This window comes from Perca flavescens, chromosome 6 (assembly GCF_004354835.1).
Source record: "Perca flavescens isolate YP-PL-M2 chromosome 6, PFLA_1.0, whole genome shotgun sequence".
NCBI lineage: Eukaryota > Metazoa > Chordata > Actinopteri > Perciformes > Percidae > Perca > Perca flavescens.
The window spans coordinates 9528442-9550957 of record NC_041336.1 but is presented as its reverse complement, the minus strand read 5'-3'; the positions used below and the strand labels follow the sequence as shown (position 1 = coordinate 9550957).

Sequence of the window (22516 nt, the reverse complement as noted above, 5' to 3'; positions counted from 1 at the left end):
AAAAACACAACAGAGTACATTTAAAGGATAAGGCTGGCAATATTTCATATTTTTGTTTTGGTCACCAAATCCCATGGAAAGAGCCAAACAAACAATGTATTAGTCCGTCTCTCAATAATGTCCTACCTTGTCTGTGGTACTCAGCGTGACCCAGCCAAGAGACATGACAGACTACACGTTGGTCTCTGACCAATCGTAGCTTGACGTCAATGGGAAGGAGTTGCTAGGGAACAACTTCTGGGAACAAGAATGTAAACAAACAATGGCGTCTGACCCTATTGGACAAAGTCAGAGGACGTGTTGTGGAATTTGTCACACTAGTTAAGTAGTCAACTATGATGCATGCTCTTGGGGAAATTGTTAGGTCTTGAATTAAATTGTTTGTCCATTTCTATTTCTGACTCCCTACGTCTGTCGGGTTGGGCTATTATCGGGCTAATATTGTGAAATCTGAACCCGGCATTAGGCACAGAGGAATAAGATGTATCAGTCTTTGGCTACACTGACACAACACTTGGTAGTAGGAGTCATTTACGAATTATTCCCATTAATATGTCAACAGACTTATCATTTCAGAGAATGAATAATATGTTACCCATGATGTGAACTGCTGCGTGACGGACTGTCTGAGGGCGGTGGTGAGGTTGTAGTACTCTGAACTGTGGTGAACCTGGTGAGCAGCCCAAAGGATGGACACCTCTGGAGAAAAATCACACACACGCACACGCACACACACAAACACACACACACACACATACACACACAGATCTAACATAAAACAGGAGTCCACAAGTCCAAATCTCATCTGAGGTTATCACTTCATTCACCTACTTATTAATGTGTTGCAGATCTAACAGCAGCCATGTAACTGTTCATATACAATATATACAGGCCTTGAACCCTCGCACACATTCAGCTGCTTCTACATCACCGCAAGTGATTTATCTCAAAAATCAACCTCCCCACATGAGTAACTAGATACTTTCATCCCCAGAAGGAGTCATTTGGGTCCCGCTCCTGGCCAGCCGTGATGAAAAGTTGAGGCTGAGTGTAGCTGGCCATTGGACGAGGAGAAGGGGGAGGGGGCTGTTATGACGGAGGGGGTATTTGGCTGCAGCTGGTTAGCGTCCAGCCTGATGTCCCAGTGCTCCAGTTTACATTCCTCTGCTGTGTTGTGATACTTGCTACATTAATATCTGTGTTACACTTCATTTTAACATCCAAAGGGAACATGCTTGTTAAGTTTCACTGGATATTGGGCTGTTTCCGGACCACCCCGTCTAGTCTGTGCTTTTTGGCACCTCCCGTCCACTTTGGCCTCTGCAGCCGTACAAGAGAGAACAGTAACCTTCGAATATTGCAGAACCACAAAGCTCCATATACACTATGTATAGTGATGTATTTGTTATAATAAAAGCAGCCCGTTATTAAATGAGGCTTAAGTTTTATGAAGCAGCCTTTATGCGTGATGGGATTTGTGATTAAGGGGTCAATTATCAAGCAATTAAACTTCTATTATTACACATGGCATGCATGAATGTGTGTGTTAGCTTGATGATGAGGTTTTTATCATCCCAAGTGCCTTTTGCTTTAGAGGAGAAGTTTTGGGAAGTTTGCTCATTCGGTTTCTGAAGGAGAGCATGCAAGTACGGTAAATATGAAGCTACAGCCACCAGCCGGTTAGCTTAGCTTAGCATAAAGACTGAAAACATTAGGAAACAGCCAGCCTAGCTCTGTCTAAAAGTAACACAAAATATGTTGCATCTTGTTTGTTCAATAAGTACAAAAACACAAGAGTAAAAATGTGCGGGGGGTTATGTGCCAGATTATTTCTTGGCCCAGTTCTGTTACTTCCTCGACTATCCACTGGTTGATTGACAACCAATAAAAAAAAAAATCGTTTTTACATTTTACGGAAAAAAAACATGGTTTACAATTGATTAATTAGTGAGCTTGAGAGGCGCTTATTAGCTGATTTTGTTACTTTTGGATGGAGTCAGGCTAGCACACGCATGCACACACACACACACACACACACACACACACACACACACACACACACACACACACACACACAGTGCGTGGCACTATCTTTGTGGTCACCCGTCATTGACATAATGCATTCCCTAGCCCCTTACCCTAACCTTAACCATCACAACTAAATGCCTAACCCTAACCCTTACCTGAACTACCCTAACCATTAGAGGTGGGAATCACCAGAGGCCTTACAATACTATATCATCACGATACTTATGTCACGATACAATATTATTGCGATTTTAAACATATTGCAATATTCTGTGATATATTGCAATTAATTACATTTTTCCCAATTTCAAATTATGTCCCCAAAAGGAAACTTTGTCAACATCTGTTGTATCTAAAAAGATACATTTCTCTGTTTGTTCATCTCACTTCAATGTATTGCTGCGAAATGGGATTGTCAAGCAGACAAACTGACCAACACATATATAATAATATATTGATACTTGGCGTCTGTGTATCGATACAGTATTGCCACGGAAAATATTGCGATACTATGCTGTATCGATTTTTTCCCCCACCGCTACTAACCATAACCTAATACTAATCCTTAAACCAAGTCTTAACCCTCAAGCAGCCCTTTAAAGTTGTGGGGTCCAGCAATTTGGCTATTTAGAGAAAATCATTCAAAAGCCCCATCTCAAACTCCTCTCTTGCCGTTTAATAAACTTGTGAACTGTATCGAGGCAGGCAGTCGACAGACCCGATGGGCCGATGGTCCACTGCACCTGAACAAACACACTGCTGAGAAATGAAGGTGTGCAGTGTGAGCAGCAGAGGAGCACCACGATCTGTCCGGACACATTTCCAATCAGTGAAACTGAGGTGGACTTCCTCAAGTGTTTGGGGCAAACCCAGAGGAACTCCAAGAGCAAACTACTGCTCCAGACATATACTCCACACCTTGCTTATTTAACGGGGTTATTGCTGGGTTTCAGCGGGTGTGAGAGAATACATGTCACAGGGAATGCTTTTGGAAGTGTCACATCCAGTGTCAAATGGTGTATTTTAGATTGAGGAGAAATGGAAGCAACAGGGTCTGCAGACAAGGCATGAGTGTGAGAGGAGAGGGGTAAAAACAAAAGAAGACTGACTGCATCTGCAGCAGTGAGGCACTAAAATTATGACGTTTCTTCCGCTCTGAACCATGGGGGATTCAGAGATGAACTGTCCTGCTAAGAGACATATTGCGGGGATAATCCACCCTTTGTTTAATTCCGACAGAGTCTTTTGCTTTTTTACTTCTCACTGGAATCGTGCTTGGCAGGGTCCAGGACCAAGGGCGGCTAAGATTGATGCTTCATGTCATTGATAGGAAGTAGAAACCGCTAGGCTTCACTGCAAGCCCATGTCCTCATCTCTGGACTCGGCGGGACACTGCATAGTTTGGCAGGGCCTATTCAGAAGGGAAGCCCCGTTAATGGTGAGAACCAATGCCACAGAGTCCACGTTCCCAGCAAGAGCAGAGAAACGCTGAGGACGGCACTTCCATCTGGCATCCAGCGAGCTTCAAATCACTCCTTCTCAGGAATAACAAGCCTGAGTGCACGCTAATCAGGTGGTAGACAGTTATGACTTCTTATATGAGACCCTTCTGATAATAAAAACGACAGCATTAGTCAATTATTCAAATCCCTAAAACACTACATTTGTGTTTACATTTTAAGGACCTCAAGTGGTTGTGTGAATTATGACTGTTGTCTGTCTGGAACAAAGGTGGAAGTAGCGGTAACCTTGTTTTAGCAACGCAAAACCTTTTCAGGAGAAGGTCAGTGCATGCGACTTTAACATTACAGGATTCTTTTCTCATTTAATTTCCTACCAATTGTGTGCCTGAACAACCAGATTGTAACCATAGCGCTGGCAGATCGGGAAAACAGCCGTGTGAATCACTGACAAACTATTTTGGATAAAACAAACATCCTGGAATTTTCTTTGTCTTGCTTTTTTGTTTCACTTCACTTTCAATGAGAGGTCATTTATTTTGTTTTATCCAAACCAATCTCGGGTATCTAGTATCCAGTAACCAAATCAGTAGCAAGTAATGTGTGTGTCCAGCTGACGTTATTTTCATTTGAAACAGAAGCTTTGCTTGAGGTTGTAGCTGAGTTGTTTTCCACAATGAAAAAATAGGTCAGTTTTAAGGGTCGATATTTATGTAAATCAAGTTACTACAACCGGTACAGCTGCGTCTATTTCCTCCACACTTCCGCTATTTTTCATGAATGTACGGTAGGTGTACATGCACATGTATGTTATTCTATGCATGCTATTCCTCTAACTGGAGTAAAACAGCCGTCAATGGGTACAACACCACACCTATATGAACCACTGAACAAATCGGCAATGTGGGTGGTGATTCAGCAGGGCCCACGACATTGAAAAATGACTTACTTAAATTCAAAAGCATCAGTATCCAGAGCAACGGGGACATTGTTTCTGGAAATAGATTTTGAACGTTTTAAATGTTGTTTTTCCATTCACCTCCATTGTTTTTGTGAAGGTAGATATCTCAAAACCTAGACTAATAAACCAAAAATACCAGCATGGGCAGATACCTTTAGGGTAATTTGGATGACAATTTCCTATGGTAAATGGCTGTAGTATAAGCATTGTATATTGTCATGTACAGTGGTGGAATGTAACTAAGTACATTTACTCAAGTACTGTACTTAAAGGGTAACAACTGTTTTTTTTTCAACCATCCTATGTGTTTGTGTCTAAGTGACTGATGGGAACAACAATCTTTGACATTGGTCCAGTTTTAAGCGAGATTGCTGTAGTCGAAACAAGCTACAATGTACGTTAATAGGACAATTGTCCAGCTTGTATTTACCTTCACAAAAGTGCTCGTCTTGCCACTGACAGGCTCAGATTAATATTCTAAGTGTCTGACAACATTATGGAAATGATCCCTACAAAGATAGACCTTTAAAACCTTCTTGAGACCTTTCTGTTTAACCAGAAACAGCTCTGAAGTCGCTAGCGCTAAACCCACCAGACTCCATTTAAAAAGGCAATACTTTTAGCGTGTACAGAGCCAACATCTTTTCACATGTAAATCGGTAAACTATGTGTTTATTTCAACCCAAACTAGAGTTGTGATGGTTAGAAAAGTGGAAAGGCGACCCAAAACAGCGTTTCATAGTTTAATTTAGTTTCTGTCAATTTGGAATGAAGTGTATTTTATTGTTTATTTACATGGAGTCTGGTGGGTTTAGCGAACGCAATTTTGCAGAGGTTTTTATGTTTTAAAAAAGGATCTTACCCTTTAACAGAAAGGTCGACCTCCTTAGAAATCCTTGTTGTCAGACACTTAGAATATTAATCTGCCTGTCAGTGGCAAAACGAGCACTTTTGTGAAGGTAAATACAAGCAGGACAATTGCCCTATTAACTTACATTGTAGCTTGTTTCGCTACTGCAGACTGCAGCGACCTCGCTTAATACTGGACCAATGTCAAAGATTGTTGTACCCATCAGTCACTTAGACACAAACACATAAAAAAATAGAGTTGAAAAAAAACACAAAACACATGTACTTTTAAAAACATTATGTTTTATTATAAATAAACTAGCTGAAATGATTAGACGATTAAATACTTGGTTGATGACAGAACTGTTTGGATTGATCCCAGTTTCTAAAATGTGAGGATTTTTCTGCATTTAGTACTTTTACTTTTAATAATTACTTACTAACTACATTTCCCTGATGATACTTACATACTTTTACTTAAGTAACATTTTCAATGCAGGACTTTTACTTGTAACAGAGTATTTTCAGTGTGATATTTGTACTTTTACATAAGTAAAGGATCTGAATACTTCTTCCACCACTGGTCATGTTGTTCCGGTATTCACCGCCAGGATTCACCATGCTGCGAGAAGAGGTCTGACAGCAGACTTCAGGTCAAACTGCTGAATTATATCATGACACATAATCAAGGCCTATAAGTCATCATCAGTCATGTTACGTGACTGAGTTAGACTTTAACAGAGTCTGTTTACGTCCACCTCAACCCTGTCAGGAGCAGTGCTTACATAACCAGAGTCGTATAAACGCAAGAAAGCAAAGTCCTATTGAGCTCCATAAATTCAGCTCCAGTGGGTCTGCAGTACAGTGAGTGCCGATTATGATCGATCTGTGCCTTGATAATGCTGCCATAAAAAGAAAGTATGACTTGTGAAAAAGAAAAATAATCAGCATAGAAGAAGGTTCAAAACCACTCTCTTTAGCCACCAAAAGCTAATGAAACGCTTTCACATTTACATCAATCAGCTGCCAAATCATCACCCTCAGCGACAAACTCCTGGCACTGACACACGGGGTCCTTCATGTGCAGCCCTCTGAGTGGTGGGCCGCCCTGTCAATCACAGCGTTAATGGCCTGTGAACAGCCCTCCAGTGTTTGGATTGGAGGGCTCTTGGATGGGGTGCCAACCCAAACAGCGCACGCTGGACTTTGTGGGACAGTCGGCCAACTCCCCTCTGCCGCTGCCATACTTCATGCTGTCCACACAGCTCAGTCACACACACTAAACTAAACACACTAACCCTGGTCAGGCCCACTTACAGCTCTCACAAACAGGGTGTAAAAACTATGTAGGGTGACGTTAAATGGCCTTTTTTCTATTATATTTTGATATAAACAACATTCTATCACTAACCATTATAATAATTCTAACCTACTGAAATCCAAATCACTCATAGATATGAAACGGTTTTATTCTTTGCTCTCTCTTTTACTGCTCTCTGTTGCAAAGACAAAGAAGCAATCATCATTTGATGCTATAAGAACCCAGAGTTTATGGAAGATTCAAAATGCCTAAATAAAAACAAAGAAATAAGGTGAAAAACAACACCCATTGTAACAGGTTTCTTTTTAAGTATGCATTCACTGTGTCATAATTAAATAAAAAAAAGGCCAAAAGGGCAATAATTTAGCTTTTTGTATCCAATAACTGTCTAATAATTAAAACATATATAGATAAAAAATATATAGATAAAAAATCAACAGATTGTCATACTCCAGCAGAGGCGACAGCAGTAGTTACATTAGAATATGGAAGAAAAGAACCAGGTAGTCGGCATGGGCCGCAACCTCTCTGTTGAACAGACAAAACAAACGGAACAAACCACAGAAACTATTCAAAATTCACAAAAAGAAGATGGAAGGGGAAAGGTGTCATAGTACACAGTGGTACTGGAGAGTGATGTTTAGAAACACCAAAAAAATTAGTCTAAAGTCTAAAATAAGGAGTCTTTAAGATAGTTACCTCTGTTTCCAAATTCTGCTTAATTTTAAACCCAAAACATCCAGTACAATTAGTGCATTCATGTTCTAACAATTACAGTAACAGAAAGTACTTTAGCTCTGCAAAATCACAAAAAATAATAGATGTTTACAAAAGATAGTTTGATGGTAATTTTACTTTTTCCAATTAGGATTTTATTGGCAAAACTGGGGACTGGTTTACAACCTTTGTGATAATTCCTTGACCTATTGAACTTCCTTTCTACCAGTGCTACCTCGTCCATAGAGCCCACCAGTTAACATTGCTTAATAAAAAGGTTAAATGATGAATGGTGAGAACAGATTCAGAAAAAAAACGGTGTAACTTAAAGTAATCCACATGTGAGGCATTACCACTCATATTCATCCTTCATATTCACACTTCCTCCCTCCAATCAGTGGAGGTTTGTCTGTCTGTCAGCTGTTGACAGAGGAAAGTCTGTCCGTGTAGCGAGGGGAGCACACGAGGGCAGCAGACAGCCGGACTGCGGCCTCTGCTGAGCTCAGCGACCCTCTCAATGATCATAACACACTTTTCTTTTCTACACTTTGCTTAAATGTAGTGTACACAAGCTCTGTGGACATAGGTGGTCTAGGTTCAAACAGACCAGTCTCTCTCTCTCTCTCTCTCTCTCTCTCTCTCAGTAGACGTTCTCTCTCTTTCATCGCACACACAGCAGACAGAGAGTGAGAGCAGAGTGACCTATAGATCACTGTTGATGTTATCTCTGCCTCCCATGCGGCCTTTCACTTGGTCTCTTCTGCTGCCGTGAGCGAGAACCCCACATCCTGACCCAACCATGCCGACAGAACCAGCAAAAACAGTGGGGGCCCGGATTCTTTTGTCGGCACTGCAACCTGCACCGGGCCAGGAACTCGCCGTCACGGTAAAGATTTATGGAGCCTCGGCCGCCCAGGGGCAGGTTAAACCCCACTGCCCCCAACCACCTCCGCCCTGCCACACAGCCGGGAGGAGCTTTAAACAATAACATCCACATCGGCTGCGTCTCCTCGGGGACGGAGGACAGCGGAGGAGTGCTGAGCACATCTGTTTGTCTTAATAACTGCTGCTGTCTGCAATGCCAAAGGACTGGGAGGGGTGTGGATACATCAGCAAACAGATATAGAGGATGTAGTAAGGTGCTAGATAGCATTAAAAAAGTGGGACCTGAGGGAGCTGAGGGTTATCTCAACAGGGACACACTGATTTGCAAAACTTCTGTGGATATACCTTATTTTCTGCTCCAATTTTTTGGAATAGGTTTTTACAATTTTTAAACTTTTGAAGGAACTTCCTGTCCTTGTACATGTTTTCATATGCTTTTATATTGCCCAAAACAACTTATTTCACCACTGTCACACAATTGTTATTAACTTTAACTCATTCACATATCATATACAGAGCTAGTATTCTGAAAGAAGGGGAGCCACTGATGTCACTTATATTATATATTAGCTTTATATTAATTTCTTTGGCCGCCACCTTCCCGATTTCTATTTTCATTGTTGTATATTGTTGTATTTAAAACTGCATATTCCCACGAATATATCAATATATAATACATTTATATATTACAAATTAGGGATGTCACGAGAACCGATACTACCGATACCTTCCGGTTCTAAAATTACAAAACACCGACGATGGCCATTTTTTTGAAGCACCGTAGGCACCGTTAGCGACGATGACAGTGTTAGCAGCATCGTGCTGCGCCTCTTCCGGAACTGATGGGGGCAGTTACGCTTCAGAGTGCTCCAGTCGATCCATCAGAAGGAGACGAGTGGCCGAAGTCACGTCTTTCTACTTCCAGTACATACGAGAGTCAACTCTACCCAACCAAAATGGCATGTTCAGTGCAAACTCACAGTCCTCTCTTCCTGATTAACATCCCCCCTGTCTTAGCTTCAAATAACTCACCATTGTCGGCTACGGCCGCTGAACAGGCTACACGTCGTAAACAGCCGTGGCTCGCTTGCCTGCTCCTCTGGTAACTTTAGCCGTTAGCAGGGTTAGCATGGCGATGTTAGCCACGGTGAGCCAGGACCAGTCGGGATCACTTTACTGGCAGTGTCTCAATTGTTTTTGCAAGTAACCAACTCGGGTACTCCAGCTATATAATTCAATGTGAGTACACGACTGTTGAAATGACATGAATGAATGTCTGGGGACACTAGTTGTTATTCTATACTCTATTGCACATGTTTTGTATGTCTGGTTATGACATTTTGATATTTTTCAAATATTTCAATAAAGAAATATTAAATTTCAAGTTAACGTACCAAGTTAACCATGGTATCGAAATCGGCATAGAGAATTGTGTTATTTTACTGGTATTGGCACCGTCTACTGAATTTTTGGTATCATGAGACCCCTATTACACATATACATATATACACACACATATATATATATATATATATATATATATATATATATATATATATATATATATATATATTGACATCAGGATCACAGGCAACATAGAAAACAATCAGGCTGTGTAGGCAAAACAGAAATAATAATCTTAAGAGGAATTGAACTAAAGTGCAGGAGAGGAATGACAAGAAAGAATCAGCAAGACAAAATACACTAAACAGACTTTCAACCCTTTCAGACTGTGTGATAACAACAATTTTGGACTGTACGATATAGATTTAGAGGCATGTCAAATAATCTGTCGTAGCAATGCGATTAAAAAAAATAATACCCAGATTCAAACAGAGACATCAACTGGAGTCATCTATCAGCACTGCTTCCGTGTTTTGAAAATGTAGGGAAACAATCAATAATTGTTGGCTATAGCCAGTGTTGTGCCTGAACGCGTTCATTGAACGATAGTTCATGAACTCATTCATATTTTGGGCGAACGTGAACTGAACGTACTGTATTACTGCCTGAAGAACGTTACTGTGAACTCGTTCATTCTGGTGTCTGTGAACGGCACGCTCTCTCAGTTTAACTTTGTTCAATAGGGTACCAGATTTCTATTGAGCCTTCCAGGCGTAAACAGGCCTTAATATGTAGCGGAAAAAACACCCAATCTGGCAACACCAGTCACCAGTGTCGCACCGCTGCATGTGACATCAATACAAAAAGCAGCGTGGAGGCGACGAAGCAGCAAGGAGGCTTCGTATTATCATTTAAACGAGTTGTATGACAAGGTCGGTGAGGATGGGAAAAATCTTACAATATTTCTGTACAAACTTTGCCCGCCGGCTTTCAAAAAGAAAATCCACATTTCAGTCACATCCACAGAAAACCTGAAACGGCGCATTGAACTGAAGCACCCGGCCAGCCTTTCAATTTTGAAAAATAATAGCTCGCAGCAACATATGGAAAAAAAGAACTATGAACTAGTTCATTTTTGGAACTGTGAACTTAGTTCAAAATTTTGAAGTATGAATTATGAACTGAACTAGTTCATGTAGAAAGTGAACTTTCCCAACATCGGCTATAGCGCTGGCACTTGCGATGCCTTGCTACGCTTTGAGGAGTCGTAAAGGTCCTATGGCATGAAAATTTTACTATATGAGGTTTTTTAACATTAATATGTGGGCCTATGGTCCCCAATTGGCTTAAAATGGTGAAAGGTGTAAACCGAGCCCTGAGTATCCTACTCTGCCTTTGAGTATCCTACTCTGCCTTTGAGAAAATGAAAGCTCAGATGAGCCGTTATGGAAGGTTACCTCCTCTTTCTCTGCTTTGCCTGCCCAGAGAATTTGGCCCACCCATGGGAGAGAGACATCATGGCCACACCCCCACCCTCCACCTTGCCCCCCTCTCTCTCCTCCTCAATAGCTAGAGACACAGAAATGGCACATCCTAAGGAAAGCTCATTGTGGGACTGGCTCTAGTGACTGTAATTCTGCACCAAGTCTGAATTTCGGGAAAGAGACTTCAGATACAGTATTAGGGGACCACTAAGGTCTATATAAAAGAGACTTCAGATACAGTATTAGGGGACCACTAAGGTCTATATAAAAGAGACTTCAGATACAGTATTAGGGGACCACTAAGGTCTATATAAAAGCATCCAAAGAGCACCATGTCATGGGACCTTTAAAAGAGGATGAGGAGACTATGAAGCACGTCACTGCGAGAAAAGAGGGAAAATGTTTTTAGAAGTAGCATTATGTCAACTTCCAGAGTATTCTGCATTATTTCATGTTGTATTCTTATTGGTCGGCAGCAGTCACAGTGTGGGATTTGGGTTTAAAATTTTGATGGAGCCTGGGTTTGATCGCTGAAGCTCTAAATTGGCCGATGTGTCTTCGAGTACAAACTTAGACCACAGTGTTTGATTGTCGTCCAAAGAATTCTCCATGTTCCTCTCATGACCGTCAACAATCTGCACTGACGGGTAAAGCAAAACAAAACGGCATCACAAACTTTTCAACAATCCCAGATTTCTGCCTTTCCAGTCGGATCAAACTGCCTTACTCTCAATAACTAGCAGCCGATTGGTTTACACTTTAAATCAATCCCTCACTATCCAGTTTCAACACATCACATTAAGGAAGTAATGCTACCATTTCACAGGGCCTTTAATAGGATTGGGCATCGAGAACCGGTTCCATCTTGGAATTGTTTCAAAAATTACGATTTCAATGGAATCGTTTATTTATTGGAATTGTTTGGAAAAATTTGGTTTTGAATACGATCATGGGTTCCAAATTGAACATGCGCATGTTTTCCGTAGGAGTCACCATATTTCCAGGCTTGTTGTGTTGCAGCCATGGAGTCTCTCTAGTGTGGCTTTACTTTACATTGAAAAAGCCCGGTAAACCTGTAAACCACCATTGAATCAAATTAAAAATCTACTCTTATCTGTGAAATATGCATGTGACCCATTAACACACCACCCCTCAAAGAATCAGCATCGAGAATCGATAAGGACCTGGAATCGAAAGGAAGAATCGGAATTGGAATCAGAATTGTTAAAATCAAAACGATGCCCAACCCTAGCCTTTAAGTGATTCTCTGATGAATCTGAGCTATAAGTGTAACACAGAGCAGCAGCATTCAGTGTGGGGAGACGACTGCAGCGTAACTGCATTACCTCACATATAATCAGAGTACGGACAGCTGACTGGCTGATTAATGGCCTCAGCCTGGCTGGCATGCCTGGATATAGATGCTGCCCGAGAGCAGAGCTGCTATTAGTGGCGCTTGCGATATGAGGGTAGAATAAACAGAATCAACAGGCCTGTCAACAACATGGCCGCATCCGAACCAAGTCGGCCTCCTGCTCACCATCTGGTTCCAGGCCGGTTCAGAATAGGAACGTTTTGGACATATATAGTCTGTCTGACAGGGAAGGCAGCAGACAAAATGTGGGCAAAATAGGAATTTATTTTCTATTTTCGTCAGTCACCAGGTTATTGAACCACTGTGTTTAGAAAATGTGGTTAAGTGGTGGTTAAATACGAGCAAGGGTCATATTATTTCAGGGGTTAGAGGAGATACACTTTCTAGCAATCTGTCAGCAAAATGAAAACTTACACAAGAAAAAAGAACCCGCAGCAACAAAGGATCATTATGAAAGTAGGACTCACTAAAGCTGCAGTTTATTGATTCTGAGCCATGCACCAGTGATAAGAGTTTAAGCAATTACTGATATAAAGAGGTTAGATAAACAAGCACTTCATTTGCCTCTGTGTGCACAAAGATCATTCGAATGTTTGAAGTGTGGAGCCTCATTTGCCTCTGGTGTCTGTCTATGCAGACCCTAATGCCAAACAAAGGCCACAAATATGGTGTAGTCACATGCTTTTTGCTAATATTTCTGTCAGTGCAGAATCCTGAATTCCATCCAAAAGCCTGCAGACATGGGCAGCCCCCTTTCCTTTCAATCTGTCGTTATCTCCAAGATCACAGCGTCTGGCAAGAGCGAGGCCAAGCGGTAATGTCTCCTCCGTGACGACCTTTCAAAGCACTTTCCACTTAATTATCTTCGAGCTGTCCTTTCATGTGGAAGTCATGAGAGGGAAACAAAGGGCCATAAAACTGGTCAAACTAAAAATGATATTCTACACTGAGGCTAATAAGGGCTCGTATTTCCCTGCAGAGGATGTCACTTTTGCCTCTTTTTGCAGTTTTCTATCGTAATCCTTCCCTTATTATGCAATTTTAAGATTTATAACGCATATGTTTTGACACAAAAGGATTATAGAAGCAGTGTTCCTGCTGTTTTGAGGCAAAAACCGGCAAGCTTGTAAAACTGTTCCGAGATATGAGTGCAATAAAATAAGACTCCTAGAGCAGTGTTACATGACAATTTGACACTCATTAAACTGCTGAAAAATACTTTCTACCCTCATCCTACATCTGCCTCATTCCTCAGTGCTTCAGTATAGGCAACATCCATCCCACACACTGGAAGGTTTTGGTTGAACCGTGCTCTAGAAAAAGCCGGAGGTCAAAATCAAGTTGACCGATGTGACCTCGGCTGACCAGAGGGACGAGTGAGGACCGTGCTGAGCCTGTCCTGCGGTTCGGTGGAGAACCGCTTCAGTTTGGTAACAAGGGGAAAAGCTTATATCCTGAGTGAGTGCTGCGGGCACTCAGCACTAGACAATTATCTGCGAGCCCAAAAAGTTCCATAATAACAACGGCAAAGGGCTGGAAGGAGAGGAAATGAAAGTAAGTGGAACGTTTTTTTTTTTTTTAGATGTAAAAATGATTCTGCAGTTCAAAAATAAAAGAATTCCGACCAAATAAACCGAGCGGATACGTGATACTGTGAGCGTCATTCCTCTGCATCGTCAGACAATGAGGGCAGGAATGGCAGGAACACACGCTTCATTGGGACACACATTACAGCTGGAATTCTAAAAATAAGGTCACACACATGGAAAACCAATGTGTGCTGCCTAGCCTGGTTTCCTAGATTATCAAAACTCTGGAGCTTTGTTTACATGATTAATCAGACTCAAATTAATGACGGATGACTAACAAAAAGGGATCCACCCCAGTTTGCCTCAACGGCAGCATGCCAAGTTACTTTCCAACTGAGGTATTGGCTTTCGTTTGGTTTGATTCTGTCACAAAACGACCTAGACATTACACAATTTGACATATTCACCAAGAAAACTAAAACAAATACATCTAATATTAAACAAAAAGACATGCAGATACACAAAACGAACAAAATAAGCAAAAGGAAGTACAGGGATTTTCTTAATTAGTCTACTAATTCTAATCTAGCAACAACGACTTCAATGTATTGGTATCTTTTTTTTCTTTTCTATTATGATTGAAACTATTTGTCGAAAAGTCGATAAAGTTCATATTGAGTTTACTTTCAGTTAGTTTTGGTTTCAAGGGCGCACAGCTACATGTATTGATTTGTTAATGCCAATGCACGACAAGTGATCCATTCACTGTCCTTGGTCTTTGTCTTGCACATACACACATATAAGGACATTACCAGGCCAGCACAGAGACACAGGAGGAGCTCCCCTGATCCTGTTTGAATTGAGCCGTGAATTACACATAGGATGTCCGTCAATTTAAAAGAACATTTTGCAAGTGAAGAAAGTCACAGTTTGGCGTAAGTTTGTCACACAGTACCACTTAGTTTTGTGTGAAACCGCTCAGTGAACTACATACTATATCTCGTCTCGCGCAATTTACGTCACCCTGTTTGATGCTCGGCTTGTTTGCTAGCTAGCTAGCTTAGCTTACGTTCCACAACACATGTAACGTTATCTAACTTGATGTGTTTTATCCAGCGTCTTTTTCTTTAAGAATTTTTTTTGGGCTTATTTGGCCTTTATTTGATGGGACAGCTGAAGACAGGAAAAGGGGGAGAGAGAGAGAGGGGGATGACATGCAGCAGAGGACCACGGGTCGGAATCGAACCCGGGCCTCTGCAGTAAGGACCGAGACTTAGTACATGGGGCGCACGCTCAACAAAGTGAGCTTCCAGGCCGCCCCGATCCAGCATCTTTTTATCAGGAACAAGCAAGATCCGTTATTTGTTTGAGTACCGTTACATCCCGGTACAAAACACACAGACATCGTAGCTTGTGGGAGATGTCACCCGTGGGACTTTGAAATGTGTTGTCTTTTTAATTACGTGTTACCACAGTCTCAAGTTTTAAGACAAACAGTTTCTTTCTTTACTTGCATAATTATCTTTTAAATTGCCAACATCATACAGTATGTGTAATCCATGGCTCTATTCAAACTGGATCAATGTAATTATTTTTCTCTCCCTATTCCCTACCACACATATTTTTAAGAAATAAAGTCCAATGGTGGTCCACCGGTAGGGGAGGGACTTCGGCTCTCTATAGAGGCTCCAACTCACAGAGCATCCTAAGGCAATGTTCTCAGTCACCTCAAAATCATGTTGGGCAGTTCTTGGCGAGATATTTTAAACACACAGCTTCTGTTTAGCCAGATTCTGGACTTTCAGCCAAAACTATGTGGACTAGACGGCGGACGGCTTGATGTGCCACTGACACAAATAAACATCAGTGCAGACCCCAAATTGGAATAATGGAGTAATCTACCTGTAAACATCCTTTAAAAATGCCCTGTTTTCCAATTACAGTACCAACTGTACCTGTCCGTAATCCTCTACGATACCATGAGAACACCTCTTCTAATATTATGAATATACAGTTTCATTCTTACTCTGCCTCAAACTTGATTATGACTGACTGATTATGATATTTGTTTTTGTGTCCGTTTTCATTTTGTTGTGTCTAATGATGATTGTACTGTTTATTTATTTATTATTAAGGCCCCCGTTGAAAACCAGATGCTGCATCTCAAGGGGTTACTCCTAATAAAGAAATTTTCAACAAATAAATAATTCTCTTCCGGTGTGCTGTGTGGCAGTCGAGCATCTGGCACCTGCATCAGTTAAGCCAACACACACAGGAAGAGTGCTTTTTAAAAGATGTCGAGCTAGTACTGTCAAAATACTGTATCCGGTATATATTTTTTATTCCTGCTTTTATAGTGATGCTGCAGGACATCGCTGCTTTAAAGTCGTGACTATATACAGCTTGTTGCTGTGAGAGCTCAGGGTTAAGACCATAGCCCTCTGGAGACCACGGCCTCTCACATCTGCACAGCTCAAAACCAGCTGCATGTAACTCAAAAATAATTGCTTCCTTCGCAACTTCCAAGACAGCATGATGTGTGTGCTATCTTGTGTGCTCCTCCCTGCAGGGATGGCAACTAAATCAAGATTTTGCATCCATTTATCATCAGCTGGCTTTGTAGTTTTTTGTTAGTAGTAGTGTCATTCCCGTTCAAAACAGGTCTGTTCACAACGGGCCGATTGCTTGGCCCACATTATTGCTGCTTGCAGCTTTTCTCATGCAAACAACTTCACGCTCGACACTGGGCTTCCTTTGCTCCTGAGCAATACACCTGCCTTGACATAGTTGTGTCCCCTAGCAATGCCAGAGTATACACGTCGTTTGCTAACAGGTAACTATTTGGGACCAGGCTATTTCCAGGAACAAAAGCGTTTATTACAAAAGTTACATTGCTGATGCTTGAAATGTTTGAGTTTGCTACTAAAGCTCCGGAGGTGCCTACCTGTTTTTATATAAAGCCCAGTTTAGACCGATGATTCGCGATAAGACGAGTAAAACTTGCAACTACTTGCAATGTGCCGGTCTGCAACGTTCTGAAACCAGAGGTGGGTAGTAACGAGTTACATTTACTCCGTTACATTTACTTGAGTAAGTTTTTGAAAAAATTATACTTCTAGGAGTAGTTTTAAATCTCTATACTTTTTACTTTTACTTGAGTAGATTTGTGAAGAAGAAACTGTACTCTTACTCCGCTACATTAGGCTACAACGAGCTCGTTACTTTTCTTTTTACCTCTTTGGTATTCTGCGCGTCATTGTTTTTATCCCCCCGCGTACGCCTCCTGTTAATGTTTTATGTTGACAGAGAGAGAGAGACTTCCGCTAAAGGCTCTACCACGTGACTGTGTTTCACCGATCAAACGTAGTTGTGCAGTCTCGTCTCGTCACCATACTCAAACTCAGCGGCGGGACGGGTACAGTCGCAGCAAAACAAAAATGGCAATGTCAGAATCAGCCGAGGAGGAACACGCCAGAGGCCAGATCAACATGACCTGGATCTCTTTCAGTTACCCGGCTTCACCTAACCTAACCACCGCGGTCCCGCAGGCTATGTCATGCCGGTGGTTAACTAGTTCAATCAACCCAGGGTTTCCCAATCCAGTGGCGCGTGTTCACATAAAAGAGGTGATGTTTGCACAACATGACCAACAATAGCCACATATTTTACATAAGAAGAGCAAACTATAATTCTACATAAATACGAAGAACACGGACACAGTTTTACAGGCAAAACGCAATACAGTCACTGCTTCCTAAAACAGGAGGACAGCTGGCAAAAAAAAAAATAGCCGACGCTGTAGATGCGCACAACTCTTATCAATATCACTTCCCCATCAGTCAGGCACAAGATCTGACCATAATTACACTTGTACTTTCCATAAACTGCCGTTGCTTTAGCCTTTTATTTCAGTTGCAACCCTGGCAGTGGAAGCGATCGTGAGAGCAAATAAAAAATATAATAAACATAATTCAAACCGCTGAGCGCATTACACACGGCAAATATACCTATCAGGGAATGTTAACGGGGCTGTCAGTCACTACATGTTTTTTGTATGAGCACACCCCTCTCTTTTTCTCCTTCCCCCTCTCTCTCTCTCTGCGCACCGAGCTTCACCTGATCTTCTAAGAACGGTGAAGCCGTTATCAGTGGAGTAGTGATTGGTCAGTAGGCGATGCTTTTACACCAGTTGATCTCTGATCTCCAACATAACATGCTGCCGAACATGTTAGGCGTCCAGCATAAGTTACCACGGGGATTGAACCCGATAACAAGTGATCCACCTTTGTGATTGAAAGCATGTTTACCTTAGTAAAAGTGCCAAAAAGCAGCTACATTACCTTGTCCTAGTTCTGCCTGCAGAGCCTGGTAAAAAAAAGTGTAAAAGGTTGGAAATTTGTGTTACTTGTGCTTATTTATTTTTTATGTATTATTATTTTATTGATTTTATTTTTTAAGTACTTGAATTTACCTGGATTATTTTAATTTAAGCTATTTTGTAATTAATTAATTAATTTAAATGTATTTAATTGATTGGATGAACTATAATTTGCCTAAATATGATTATTTTGTATTTTTGTCCGTCTGATTGAATGCTTGTGTTAAAAAATAAATCAGACGTTACTCAACAGTTAACTTCAGAAGTTTTTGCGGAACATGTCTGATACGGCCGTAATAATCTGCCCACTTAAACAACGATAAAGAGCGTGGGAGCTGCCTAGCCAGAGAGTTTATTGGTAGGAGCTCGCTTTTCTGGAAGTTGAGCTTTTAGCCAAAATACGTACCGATCCGAATGTTTAAAATCACAGGAAACAAGACGGCTGGGTTAGAGATGTACAGGAGCAGGTCGTCCGCATACAGTGAGACTTCATGAGTTGTGCCAGATCATGTGATGCTTTCAAAACCTTCCTCCGAGCTAAGCCACACGGCCAGAGGTTCTATTGCAATGGCGAACAGGAGTGGCAACAGAGGACAGCCCTGTCTAGTACCTCTCTGGAGTGAGAAAAGGGGTGACATTGTGTCGTTAGTTTGAAGTGAGGCCATCGGGGATGAATATAATAATCTGAAGAAAAAAAAACTTGGCAAATATTTCATTAATGTTGACAGGACCAGTGTGGATCTTGCCTGAGTTAGCTCTAATGGCAGGAATTAGCCATGAGGTTGCCTCGGCTCTGGCCTGATAAGCCAGAGCTTCCCAGCTTTGTCCCCTGACTCAAAAAAGAGCTGTCTAGATTTGATCAGACAAAGCTTGGATTTATTCCTAGATAACATGTCATGTCAAAGTCTGCCTGTAGCCTAAGATGTTCTCTGTAAAGGGTGGGGTCCGGGTCGTCCTTGATTTTCCGTAGCAAGTCCGCCGTTCGGGACATTTTGAATCTTTTTAAATTTAGAGACAAAGGAGATGAGCTGTCCTCTGATATAAGCTTTCAAAGCCTCCAATAGTACGCCTCTGTTTTTGTCCGGCAAGTCATTCCACTCAAAGAATAGAGTGATTTGGGAGGGTAGGAAATGCTTATAGTGATCCTCCGCTAGTAGAGAGGAATTAAACCTCCGTTGTTTGAAGGGGTTAGACTGAGCGTGAAAGTAGAGATCAAGGGAGGTTGCTGCGTGATCTTATATTATGATACTGTGGTAGTTGCTGGATTTGATCTTGGAGAGCAGCATATAATCTAGGAGGAAAAAGTCTATATAAATGTAGGTGTGGTGCACATGGGGAAAAAAAGAGAATGATTTTAGCCGTGAGAAACGTGTGCCTCCATGATCAGTGAGCCCAAGTCGTTTGGCAAAAGCATGCAGAGTTTTGGCTGATTTAGTTAAAGAGTACAGTTTATTCGACGATCTGTCCAGTATAGGATCTTGGACCAGATCAAAGTCTCCCCTCACAATGATATGGTGATTTTCGATGTTTGGGAGCAATGTGAAAAATTTGGATACAAATGACCAGTCATCCCAGTTGGGGCCGTAGACGCTGACCAAAATGACGGGTGTGTGTTGCAGTTTGCCGGCGACTACAACAAAGCAGCCATCAGGGTCCGACACTGTTTTTCCTGGTTCAAACATAACGTTTTTGCGAATCACAATGGCGGTGCCCCCAGCCCTGTTATTAAATCTTGAGTGAAAAACGTGGCCAACCCAGCCCCTTTTTAGCCGTGTGACCTTTCTGTTGCGGAAGTGGGTCTCTTGGATAAAAAATACGTCACATTTGAGCTGTTGCAAGTGGGCCATAATCTTGTCGCTCTTAGTGGGGCCAGTGTTAGTGAGAAGAGATGAAATCCTGAGCAGCCTTAGGGGAGGTGAGTTGGCGTTTCAGCTAGCTCGGCCTCCACGGTTACATGTCTTGGCTTGTGGTGTTGGCGAATGTCTCTAATGACGAAATATACTGTTGGTGATCCAATATAGTATAGTATAATTCGGCTTGGAAGAAAGACTTGAACTCAGCCAAAAGCAAGGCCTTGTGCTCAGCTAGCATAGCCGTTAGTGTCGATACCACAGCAATCGGCAGCGAATCACCCTTCTTTGGGTCGTCTTTCTTCGACTTGCTGGACATCCTCTTGTCGTGGCGAGGTGTTGCCAAATATAGTTAAATATAAAGGGCTAGTTGCAGTGCTTTGGCTGGACTGTAAAGAAGGTCAAAAATGAAGAGGATGGGAGTGAGGAGAAATGCGACTTACTCCATCATGTTGCCACCGGAAGTCCTTCACGGCTTTGTTCTAACGTCGCTCCCTTTCTTTAATCACTCTCTAACTCGCTTAACCACATTCCCTGCTCAAGGGCGCTCATTGAGCCTCTGTCTAAAACTCTGCGATTTCGACCAGTTGACGGTTTGTAACAGAAATAACATGGATTATGGATAATTTTATTTCTATGGTTAGTAGCTGACTTCGCTATTGGCTGTTGAAACAGGTGACGTCCCTTACGTTCTAAAACAGCCTCTGGTGACTCGACAAGCTGAGTCGCAAGCAACGCCATCAGCTGGCTTGAGTCGAGCTGAGACCGCTGCAACTTTTCCCTGCGTCGTTTGAAACGGTTTTGTCTTGGCGTAAATCTTTGGTCTGAACTGGGCTTAATACGCAGTGCAGAAACCACACAGTGACTGATACTTGACAACATAACTACTACTGTGAATACCTACAGTATATCCTGCTTTGTGGGTTTTGTACATCAGTGTGAGTGTCTTGTGCTGGTACCGTGAGCGAAGCGGTGGACCCAGTAGTAGCAGAAGTCCGTGCTCAGGAAGGTGAACCACCAGGTCCAGGCAGAGTCCCACGGCAGCTCCACCAGGCGGTAATGGTTCCACAAGTACATGTAAGCAGTCAGCTCACAGCCTCTCATTAACAAACTGAGGGGGGAGGGACAGTCAGAGCTCTATGTCAGTCCACAGTGTGTTAGTACAATATGCTGTTCATGTTACAGTTGTACTGTAGCACATTAGGGCTGCAAATAACGTAACATTTTCATAGTTGATTATTCTGTTGATTATTTTCTTGATTAATCAATTAGTTGTTTGATCTATCAAATGTTAGAAAAAATGTTTTCCAAAGCCCGAGATAACGTCCTTAAATGTCTTGTTTTGTCCACAACTCAAAGATATTCAGTTTACTGTCATAGAGGAGAGAATAAACTAGAACATATGACATTTAACAAGCTGGAATCAGAGAATGTTAAAAAAAAAAAATTATAAAAAAAGGACTCAACTGATGAATCGATTATCAAAATAGTTTGCAATTAATTTAATAGTTGAGAACTTATCGATTATTCGATTATTCTTTGCAGCTCTAGCACACATTTAAGTATGCTATTTCCTGCATACGTACTGTATAAATCTAAATCATACCAGCAAATAACAAATTATGATGAAATTGGTTATGGTGCTTTCCACAATAATGCTACTAATGAAAACTGAATAACACAATGTACCACTTGGTGACATCACATCACCTCACTATGGACAAGGGTATGGTCCTTATAACAGCAGTTACAACAGTCAAAAAAAGCGTTTCTGATCTACACGAATCACGCAGATGCCATTTATTTTTCATTGGAAACAGGAAAGGCAGCTACGATAAAGACACAAATGTGTGATAAAAAAAGATTAAATGGAGTAGCACATTACTTTTTTATTTTTTTATTTTTTAAAGTATGACCCGACTATGAGCTGCCTAAACACTCACAGTGGGAGTCTGGAGATCATTCCAGCAGATATTGAGGTGATTCCATCACTGATGGTGACCACTGAGGCTCCTGTCTTCAGCACGCCCACCACTAGCTCCAGCACCATCAGCCCTACAAAGAAAGGAGTGGCCTACACACACACATACACACACACACAAACACACACACACATACACACACAAAGAATCATGATTCAGCACTATTACAAACTGTGAAAACAAGACAGTTTCAAGTCCACTGTTGCTTTTAGCAGTTGTGTTGAGCTTGGATATTTGTCTTGGCAGATGAGCTAAAAGCTTGCAGGACTTTCATGTTTTGTGATCCGTGCTGTTTGTTTCACTGTACCAGACTGGAGCAACTGGTCAAGCCACAGCATATTGGCGATCACAAA

The 22516-nt window shown here is 41.6% G+C and overlaps 1 protein-coding gene across 1 annotated transcript in view; it reads right to left on the bottom strand.

The window, feature by feature from the left end:
- Nucleotides 1–22516, bottom strand: part of agmo (alkylglycerol monooxygenase) — a 64676-nt gene that overhangs the window by 36630 nt on the left and 5530 nt on the right. The window contains exons 2-4 of the mRNA XM_028580711.1: nucleotides 22125–22255; nucleotides 21141–21292; nucleotides 596–699 (exon numbers count right to left, since the gene is read on the bottom strand). Of these exons, the coding sequence (XP_028436512.1) occupies nucleotides 596–699; nucleotides 21141–21292; nucleotides 22125–22255 (387 nt within the window). The remainder of the gene's footprint in view (nucleotides 1–595; nucleotides 700–21140; nucleotides 21293–22124; nucleotides 22256–22516) is intronic.